The 10,730-nt window shown below is 58.9% G+C and overlaps 1 protein-coding gene across 1 annotated transcript in view; it reads right to left on the bottom strand.

The window, feature by feature from the left end:
* Nucleotides 1-7,937: 7,937 nt before the first annotated feature.
* BAHCC1 (BAH domain and coiled-coil containing 1) overlaps nt 7,938-10,730 on the bottom strand; it is a 136,444-nt gene continuing 133,651 nt past the window's right edge. Inside the window, exon 26 of the mRNA XM_011933294.1 lies at nt 7,938-10,694. Coding sequence (XP_011788684.1) covers nt 10,488-10,694 — 207 coding nt within the window. The 3' untranslated portion in view covers nt 7,938-10,487. The remainder of the gene's footprint in view (nt 10,695-10,730) is intronic.

Raw genomic sequence — 10,730 nt, 5'->3', positions numbered from 1 at the left:
TGGCTCGTGGGGTGCCCTGCCTCAGACCGACCAGGCTGCGTGGCTCGTGGGGTGCCCTGCCTCAGACCGACCAGGCTGCGTGGCTCCCAGGACCCTGCCTCAGACCGATCAGGCTGCGTGGCTCCCGGGGCCCTGCCTCAGACTGACCAGGCTGCGTGGCTCCCGGGTTGCAGATGCCAGGAACAGAGGCTGAGATGGGGAATGGCCATGACTTAGTTCCCGGCTGTGCTTGTGCCTGGAAATGAGTTCCTTGGTTGCAGGGGCGGGGTGGGGTTCCCTGAGCAGGTCTAGAGGTTCTCCAGGCCCATGGCACGACCTCATCCAGAGCAGTACCTATTCCTGATCAGGACAAGTTGCTGCCCATGCCACAACGGAAGGGACCAAAGTCATCAATGTGCCCCACAGCGCTGCCAGGTGCCCGTGAAGCATGGCACTGTGCTGGGATTTCAGGTCCGTTGTGGCTTCTACAATTGAGCCTTCCTCAGTGCGAATCTAGACCAGCCACGGGGACGGCAGTTTCAAGACGGGAGTGCCTGTGCTTGACCTTCCTCCCCGCACACTGCGAATCCGTGGGGCGAGCTGCAGATTGGCTGGGGGGAGGGAGGTGATGGGCACCCCTTGGTGGGTCATGTGCCCACCTGACTCTGAAGAACTCTTCTGCAGTGGGGCTTCTGGTGGGCTCACATGGCCCTGCACGTGCCCAGCCTCCAGGCACAGCCCAAATGCCTGCGGATCCTCCTGTTCCTCGAACTCCCCCGACTCCTGTCCCCGACTCGTTTGCCATGTGTTTTTTCCAAGTCCCTCACGTTTGGCCAGATGGCCAGGCACTGCCCAGGACCCTGTGTAAGCCTCGGCCTTGAACACGGAGACGTCCACTCAATGTGACGTCCACTCAATGTGACGTCCACTCAATGTGCTGCACCCTGGAAGGGGTGTCCTGCGAGGCGGGGCTGTGAGGGTGCAGCCGTCCACTTGGGGCTGGGGCAGGCATTCTACAGAGCATTGTCTATAAACCAAGGCTGCTGCCTCCTCGGTCAGCGGGTGATGGCGCTTTGCAGAGGCCATGAGTTTGAGGTGAGGGAGGGTCAGTGTAGCAGGAGTGGGCTCCAGCAGCTTCCTGAGCCTTCAGGGCCTGCATGGGTTCTTTCTGCCAGTGATGGATGGCTGGGTTTCAAGGTCAACCGCAGTTGTGAAGACAGGCTGCCAGATTTAATGAATAAAATACAGAAGCTGGGTGCGGGACTCACCTCTGTAATACCAGCACTCTGGGAGGCTGAACCAGGGGTTCGAGGCCAGCCTGGGCAACATAGCGAGACTCTCCCCCACCCAACTCTACAAAAAATAAAATAAAAAAATTAGCCGGGCTTGGTGGCATGTACCTGTAATCCCAGCTACTTGGGAGGCTGAAGTGGGAGGATGGCTTGAGCGCAGGAGGTGGAGGCTGCAGTGAGCCAAGATCCCACCACTGCACCCCAGCCTGGGTGACAGAGTGAAACCCTCTCTCTGTCTCTAAATAAATAAATAAATAAATAGGACGTCAGGTTAATTTAAATTTCAGATAATGAATAATTTTTAGTGTAAGTATACCCCTCATATTGCATGGAACATGCTCATGTTACAAAGTACTTGTTCTTCACCAGTAATGTGAATGACACTGCGGGTTCTGCAACCCCATCCGGACTCCCAGGTTCCGCCGCGGTCAGAGCCCAGCGCCGGGAGAAGAGAATGTGGCGGGTTACCTGCAGGAGGTCACAGGAAGACCTGTGCGCTCACTGGGTCCCAGGGCTGAACCCTGATTGGCTCAGCTTAGGTCGCATGCCTGGCCCAAAGCCAATCACAGTGGCAGAGGAAGCAGAGGTGTTGTGATTGGCCTGGCTTGGGTCATGTGACCAGAGAGTGGCATGGCTGTCCTCGCAGCCACGTGCGTGCATGGCCTGTCTGTGCCCCTCCTCAGTGGAGGCTCTTCCAGCAGCTTCCAGGGCCTTGGGACAGTGGCCTTGGACACCCTCTGAGGGCTTTGGCTTTTCGGAGCCCCACATGTCTGGGGGCAGCACCGTTTGCCTGCTGACCCTTCAGAATTCCCGGCTGCCCCACAGAGCTTGCAGCCCTGAGCAGAGGCTGCCTGGGCTCTGGCTGTGCAGACCTGCCTTGTCAGTGGGTGCTCGTCCCCTTCCTGTCCGGGCCCCCCGACATCACCTCTGGCCTTCTGCACCCTCGCTGTAGATTGGCTTTCCAACCCCAGCCCCCAAAAAGACGGGCCATAGTGGGGGCTTCCGGGAGTACCAGGCCAGGGGTGCTTTGCCCAGGACCAGAGTGGAGAATAACCGGGGCAGTGGTGAAAAATATAATTAGCCTCTCAGTGTGGAGTCTTCCCTCACTGGTCTGCTCACCGCCGGCCCCTGAGCCAGCCTGTTTCTTATAAGTGAAAACAGATTTCCTGACAAGGGGCAAGATCATAAACTTGTTCAAAGGCTCCCAAATAAAAAGCGTGGTTTTAACTTTCCCCTCTCAGCAAACCAAATTGTGAGGAGGTTTCTAGACCATTCCATCACCGCAGGAAGGGTTTGAGAGCCTGAGGCTCCTGACTGCTAGGAACCTTAGGGGATAGGGGCTCTGGGAGGCCTCTGGCTTAGCCCACCCCACTGCTATCTGGAACACTTTTTCTCAGTGAAGTCTCAGCCCCCAGCCCCAGTCTCAGTGAGACCAGAGTTCCCACTGGCCTCCTAGCCAGTCTGTCCCGGGACTCAGGGCACAGGCCTAGAGACTGTTCTCTGAGTCAGTTTTCTGAGGTGTTGCCAGTGGAAGACGAGTCCTACCTAGCAAGCCCTTAGTCCTGCCTTTCTCTGCAAGCTGCCTTAGCTCAACTTTTGTCTTCGGATTAAACTAGTTAAAGGAAGCAACTGGATGCCCCCAGAAGTGCATTCTGCTAGGAGCTGAGCTTCCTGGAAGGGCAACAAGACTGCTCCTCTCCCTGGGGCCCTGAAGCCTGATTCCTTGGCTTGCAGCTGCTCTGCACTGCGGAAAGGCTCCGTCCTGTACCCTTCGATGTGGCTTCTTGGAGTTCCTGGTGTGCCAGGTGCCAGGGCTTCTGTGTGCTGGTCTTCTTCCCTACTGGGCTCCGAGTTTCTTGAGGGTGGGGGCTTTGTGTAATCTTCTCAACACTGCATCCTTGTGCATGGCACAGGGCCTGGCACACAGTAGGTCTTCAGTTTGTATTAATGCTTGTTGAAATGATGGACAGATGGATGGGCAGATGGACAGAGGAATGGATGTCTGAGAAGGAACAAGATGTGTCCTTGCCAAGAACAGATCACATCGTCAGGGGTTGAGAACCAGCATGCACTGTCCCCTGCTTTGATGGGACAGGGACATCACAGGCCTCTTCTGGCAGGACGATAGATTCTAGGATATTTGGGATAGGCTGGAGGTGTTGAGTTTCCCCACCAGCCCTGGGTATCATGAGGGACCCTGCTGTCCTTTCTGTCCAGGCAGACAGGACTGGAGATTTTTCCTGAACAGTAGGTGTTGGCCCAGGAAGCCCAGGGTGCTGTGTCAATCCCCCGCCTTTTCTTTCTGTAAATGGGTACAGCCAGCCTCAGGAGCCTCCAAAAAACAGACAGGAAACGCCCATCAGAGTGGGCCCTGCTGACTCTAAAGCACAGGATAGAGCCTGCCTGAAAACTCAATCTCAGCAAAGAAAAGGGGCAAAAGACTCCAGGGGGACGTGGAATGTAAGAAAACAGATGCTTTTCTCAGTTCTGTGGTGACATCAGGCCCAAGACCATGTGGCACGCTCATGGCAAACCCTGCTCTAGGCTCCGAGTGGTGGCTGTCTGTGTCTGCTTTTTTCTTTTTCTTTCTTTTTTTTTTTTTTGAGACAGAGTTTCGCTCTTATTGCTCAGGCTGGAGTGCAATGGTGAGATCTCAGCTCACTGCAAACTCTGCCTCCTGGGTTCAGGCGATTCTCCTGCCTCAGCCTCCCAAGTAGCTGGGATTACAGGCGTGTGCCACCACGCCTAGCTAATTTTGTATTTTTAGTAGAGACGGGGTTTCTCCATATTGGTCAGGCTGGTCTTGAACTCCCGACCTCAGGTGATCTGCCTGCCTCAGTCTCCCAAAGTGCCGGGATTACAGGTGTGAGCCGCCGCGCCCGGCCTTAGTGTCTGCTCTTGGTCTGCTGCTGCTTCCTGCTCTGGGAAAGCCTTTGCTCAGGCCCTCAGGAGTCCGGGGCTGAACGGAAGTGGAGTGTGTCCGGCCTTCGGAAGTGATGCAAGTGGCCTGAGAGCCTCGACCACTGACCTGATCTCTGTGATGAGGCGCTGACAGAGGGGAGGCTTGGAGGCCAGCCCTGCTCCTCTTTCTGCCTGAACTGGGCCTCTCCAGCCTCCCTTGGGTGTAGGTGGGGACACAAGGCCTGGGGGTTGAGGTTGGGGGCCAAGGGAAAGGGGCTGAGACCACCATGCCGACTGGGCTCTGCCTGTGCCTCTGTCCAGAAATCCCTTGGGCCGCCTGTGAGCCTCATCCTGGTCTCACAGGTGGGGAAAGAGGCCAAGGTCTGTATTTCACAGACAAGGACACTGAGGTCCGAGCTACTGGAAAGTCAGGCTGCACCTAAAGGCCTGGCCCCGGGGCCGCACCTCCACCCCACTGACCCATGGCCCGGCCCAGCTCCCCACCCGAGACAGGGGCAGGCCTGGTCCCCTGGCAGCTGTGCTGTGGTCCCAGGTGGGCACTGAGTGGTGGCTGGGCCTTGAACAATCCACCCGCCTGTCCGTGGGAAGCTCGCTCCCCAGACGCGTCCTCATCACCGTCATGGCTCCAGGTAGCCTGAGGCGGGTTACAGAGGCTGCACCGACAGGGAGGGCACGGGAAGCTCAAGGCCGGGTCCTCTGGCTCTTACAGGAGGGAGGTTCTGGCTTCTCACCGGGACTCCTGGGGAGCAGGAGAGGGGTGGCTGTCGGGGGAGAATGGAGGCCGAGAGGCCCAGGTTCCTGGTAGGGGCTTGGTGGGAGGCAGGGAGCCATTCAGTTATTCCCCTGGGATGCTGCCTCTGCTTGTTTTCTTAGCCTGCACCCAGGGGCCAGAAGCAGTTCCCTCCTCACCTTGCCTGGTACAGACTCAGGAGACCATTGAGGGGCCCGCCCGGCACGGGCATCGGGCCAGCTCCAGTGCCCGGTGACCCTGCAATGGCTGAGTGGCGCAGCTGCCTCTCCCCCACTCCCACCAACCCCCAGCAACCTCGCCAGGCCGGGGACGAACAATTAAAGCCCCCTGGTCCCCAATTGGTTTGTGGTATTAAAAACGAATTGCGATCAGCCAGGTTGTCATTTCTACCTGATAAAACATCACTTTTATTGATCTTACTCACCCAGAGCCAGCATTCATCTTGCTCCAGCATTTCACATAATGGCCCGTTTGTCTTGATCAAAGTGTAGTCTTGCATGTTTAACCCTTGGGGCTCTGCAGCTGTGCGTGCCCAGCCCCCCGACTGTCCTTCCCACAACGCCCCGCCCTTTGTCCAAGCCCTGTTCTGGGGGCAGGAGGTTCTGGAAGGCAAGGATGGCTGCGCCTGAGATGAGGTGGGAGGATGAGCGGCAGAGACGGTGCGGGGAGGGTAGCATGGTGGTGCTTTGAGGCCAGGCCCGGGCACGAGTCCTGCCGTTAAGACTCAGCCGTGCGCCCTGCAGGGCTCCTGGGGAGGTCAGTCCCTTGAGGTCGGGGGCTCACCTAAGCCTGTGGTCAACCCCACTCGCTGTGCCCGGGTCACCTGCCTCCTGGGCTCACCCAGCCCATTCCTGGGCCCATTGGTGGCACCCCCTTCAGCCAGGCCCCCTCTGCGGCCATTTCTGGCCCTCAGTCCCACCTGGACCCCTGGCCCTGTGCCATCCTTAAAGCCTTTCTGCTTGGTGCTAGCCCCTCCCCGCAGGTACCTGTGTTGGCCTGGCCCCTCTAACCCTGACCCCCAGGCGCCTGGCTGGCCTGGGACCTCCAACCCTGACCCCCAGGCGCCTGGCTGGCCTGGGACCTCCAACCCTGACCCCCAGGCGCCTGGCTGGCCTGGGACCTCCAACCCTGACCCCCAGGCGTCTGGCTGGCCTGGGACCTCCAACCCTGACCCCCAGGCGCCTGGCTGGCCTGGGACCTCCAACCCTGACCCCCAGGCGCCTGGCTGGCCTGGGACCTCCAACCCTGACCCCCAGGCTGCAGAATACGTGCCTCAATTTGACTGCAGACTCTGCTTAGAGCTCTTGGGGCACCCTTTGTCAAAGAGAGAACACAGGCTCCATGCTGTTCTCAGGGGCTTGAGATTTGGACTCTGCCACCCTCTAGCTCTAGCATCAGTCCCCTACCTCCCCCCGCCCCTATTGACCACCTGCTGGCCACCCCAGCTGTTCCTTGACTACCCTCTGCCCTGCCCTGGGCTCCTCCAAGACAGCCTAGATATTACTTCTTCCAGGGAGCCCACCTGGACTGCCCCAGAGACAGTTATCTGCTTTGCCAGGTGCGATGTCCCCGCTGGCCCTGCTGCCACATGCAGTGTGGGGGGGGAGGGGGCAGGGAGCTGCAGTGCTGCCCCACCAGGCCTGGCGCAGCCCTGATACTACACTTTTGGCTGAGATGGGGGTGGCCGACCTTAGGGTTCCATGGGCGAGGTTATCTCGGCTGTGTAGCCCCGGGTATAGCTGCTGGGACCCACTGTTCTCTCTCATCTGCCTGTCATGAAGGTGGGGCCATGGGCCACTCACTCCCACCGTGGCTCACTGCTTGGTACACTGCTAGCACCAGGCAGTGCTGGATGAATGGAGGATTTGAACCCAAGACCTGCTGGCAGGTTTCCTGTGGGCTTCCCAGGCAGGTGTCACCTCTCTGGCCTGGGCCTCACCCGGCTCTTCTGCCCCAGAGTCCCTGTTGGCTGCCTGTGGCCTCTCTGTGCGACCTGCTCCATCAGGCAAGCTCCTGGGGTGGGCAGGAGGTGGCAGCAAGTCCTGGCTCAGGGCTCCAGGAGCCGGGGCAACAGCTGCAGGCCTTTCTCCCTGTTCCGGGCTGGCTTCTGCCTCAAAAAAGTCATTGAGATGACTGAAGTCAGGGTCTCCTGAGCCCACAGGGAGTGTCTGGTCTCACCCATCTTTCCTTTCTTACCACAGAGGACCCCTGACCCGGAAACCTGGTCCAGCAGGCCCTCCTTCCTCAGGGCCCGGCCAAGGTCCTCATCTGCTCCCTGCCCTCACGGCAGCCCGAGGCACGGTCGGTCCCTGAACACCTCTCTCTGCACTCACTGGCCCAGGGAGGCGCTCGTGACTCAGGAACTCCATCCTCCAAGGACCGTGTTTCCTGGCTGTGGACACAGCTGTGACCAGGCACTCAGGGCCCACTGGGACAGACGCACACCGACTTCACGCAGCTTCCCGAGATCCCAGTGGCAGAGGGGGGACAAGGAGGGTCCCCCACCCCCTGCAAGCATCCAGCTTCCTCTGGGTCTGCAGCCTCATCAACAGGGCTCCCTCCAGCTGGGGGTGCACTGATCTATGTTCCCACACCCGGGCCGTGGGCTGGTCCTCGCAGGGTGGCCAGTCACATCGGAGGCCCTGCCCAGCGTGGCGGTTCGGAGACTGCTCTTGCCCCTCGTTCTCTCCAGCGGAACCTACTCTGGCCCCGGACTCTGGTTCAGGCTGGACAGGGACTGACCAGGGGTCTGTGAGAGCAACCAGGAAAGGGGCCCTCCTCCTGGAAGGACCCCACCCCTAAGACCACCCTAAGCCATTCCAGTCACATGACCCTTTCCTGGCCTGAGGCTCAGTGCCCTGAGGGGCTACACAGAGGGCAGTGGGGAGGCCTGGTCCAGAAGCCCCAGCTCTGGGAACGAGGCTTCTGCTGAGCCCCTGGAGCCCTGGCCCCCCCAGGAGTACCGTGGGACACAGGACCCTGGACCCCCGAAAACCTGTACAATAGTCCATATATTTATTCTTATGCAAGTTATCAATAAAAAATTTGATACTAAAATGCCTTTACATAGTCTGCTGTTCATAAAACCTTTGTGTGTTTTTTTGTCCATTTTGTTTTTAGTGTTTACATTGAAAAAAAAAATCCAACCATCCCCTTAGTTTACACATTTACAGGAATCGTGCTTTCGTCACGTTAAGCACGGCGAGAGGGGAGGGGCCACACCAATCGCACGCACACAGAAAGGAAAAAAAGAAAAAAACAAGGGACAAAGCGGAACCCAGCAGAAGCGGGACGAGGACGAGGCGGCCGAGCAGAGGATCCGACCTCCGTGGCCGCGCCCTCCTCGGCCTTCCCTGAACTCCAGTGGCTCGATGTGCCCCCAAGCGTGTTTCTTCACTTGACATTGTTCTGATCCCCGAGCCTTGAGCAGGACCTCGTACAACCACCTCCCCAGACGACCACCGGGAATGAAATATTGCACTCATGTGAGACAAAGCCTAGGCTCCGGGGTGGGAGCAGGGGGCTGGGGGCAGGGACCCCTGACCACAACATAAGCCCCCAGCCTTGAGCTTCCTGGGGAGCCTCCGGGAATGGCCCTTCAGGGGGTCCGCCCAGCAGGTGAGAAACAGGCCCCAATGGGCCCAAGAAAAATAGGGGGGCCAAGGGCACCTGGGATTGGAGCGCAGGGCACCCACCAGCACCCCTGCTTCCGAGGCCTGTGGTGTGTGGGTGACACAGAGCTTGTCCTAGAGCAGCGGCTAACTTGGGGGGGCTTTCCTGAAGCTCCCGTGGGGGCCAGGGGAATCTTGGTGTGGGAGGACACGGGGAGTACGTGGTCCCCCATGCATTTCTGCAGCTGAAGGCTGTTGGGCTCAGGTCCAGGCAGCCCTATGTATCCTGGGCTGTGGGAGAAGGGGAGGGGTGTGAATTCTCCTGGGATACTGGGGTAGAGCCCCCGAGGGGTGCTCCTTGCACCTGGGGCCAGGATGTGGGTTCAGGTGGTCAGAGGGACCCTCATTCTATGCCCCGAGCACGCCCATCAGGCCATCTGCCCCACCGAGTGGCACTGAAAAGACCAAGAAACCTCTAACAGCGCTGGGGCGGGCAGAGGGGTCTGAGGGCCAGGCAGATTTGGCTGGTGGAAAAGGGGGCCCAGGAAGGGGCCTTCCCCTGCTTGGGGTGGGCCCTGGGGCAGAGTCTGCATTTTATTTTCTTCTCCCTTGGCCACAGCACTGCTGGCCTGGCCTCACCACCATCTACCCAGCAGGCCAGGGGTTTGGGGGCACCAATAAGGTGGGTGGGAAAAGGGGTGTCTTTTGCATGCACTCTGCTCAGGGGTGAGGAGACAATCTGGCTGGACTGTGAACCTGCCCTCGTAGGCCCAGAGCCCTGCCCAGTTCAGGATCCTGGCCAAGCTGCCCCTTCACGTGGCACCTGCTACTTTCAGGAAAGTTAAGACCCCAGGGGTGAGGAGGGCTCAGAGCTGGGCCTTGCTTCCTGAGTGTGCCAGGGCGGCGAGGGTGAGGGGGGCGAGGGGCCAGCCCCTCCCTGCTCTGGGTGGAGGCCAGACTCCTTGGCCTCAGACCAACTGGCCCCAGAAACAGAAATCAGATATAAGTTGGAGAATGATTCAGGAAATACAATCCAAACATCGCTTTTTCTTATCAATACTTTAAAACATTTGTTCGTCTTTGTCTTGTTTTGAACAGAGGTGAGATGCACACGGCTGCTGTCACACTCCCTGGTCTGGGCTTTGCCTCTTGAATTCTTCTTTCCCTACAGGCCCCTCATCACCACCCCCTGCTCTAACACTTCTTTTCTAGGAGACGCACTGAAAGCAAATAAACTCGACTGACTTTCATGTTACACGGTTGTCCCCCCAAGAGATTGGAGGGTGCCACCAAGGGTCCCACCTGACCCTCTCGTGGCCTCTGCCCCTTGCCCCGAGCTGCCTCTGTCGTCCCAGGTGCCCCCATTGAACCCAGCTGGGCTGAGAACAGTGCATTTCCAAAGGAAACCCCAGGACAAAAATCGCCACACACACGCACACACACACACACACACAGGCGCACTCACACACACCTTGTCACGCGGATGGGGAAAAACCCTTTTCCACTTTTTTCCATAAAACTTCCCCGCAGAAATACAATATTTACATAGAGAAATAAATAGACAACACACCTGATTCCTGCTTTCCCTGGAGGGAGACAGTCGGAGGTACTAGGGAATATGGCTTGGATTCGAATCTCCCGTGAACTGCCGGTGCGGGAAACGGAGGGTGCTGTGGGCGGGGCGGGCCAGGGACCCCTCAGGGCCACAGCCCGACCCTCCACAGCAGATGGGACGGGACTGGGTTCCGACACCTGGAACGCTCTTTCCAGGGAAAACCGTGAGAAAGCCTGGTCTTGCCCTGTGGGCTTTTGCATATTTGCTCAGACTCGCCCCTGGGAGGCTGCGGCTGCCTCCTGCCCGGCGGCTTGGCTGATGCCAGGCTCCGCACACAGGGTCCCTGGCACAGGTGGGAGGCATCTGCGGTGGGCGGCTCAGCATAGGATGGGCATGCCATCGGCTGTCACCAGGCGCCCGGTGGTGGGGTCGTAGGTGCCCGCCAGGTAGTAGAGGTCCTGCCGGTCCTGGCACTTGCGGCTCCGGGCCATCTGCTCGTACTGCTCGCGCGCCACAACCTGGCACTTGTGGGAGATGGTCTGCACGTCGTTCTCATCCTCATGGCAGGACTGGTACAGTGCGTTCTGCAGGCAAGGCATGCGGGGCGTCAGCGGCCGGCC

Source organism: Colobus angolensis, unplaced genomic scaffold (assembly GCF_000951035.1).
Source record: "Colobus angolensis palliatus isolate OR3802 unplaced genomic scaffold, Cang.pa_1.0 Scaffold1, whole genome shotgun sequence".
Taxonomy (NCBI): domain Eukaryota; kingdom Metazoa; phylum Chordata; class Mammalia; order Primates; family Cercopithecidae; genus Colobus; species Colobus angolensis.
Note: the sequence above shows the minus strand (reverse complement) of the source record. Positions and strands in the feature narration are given on the sequence as shown.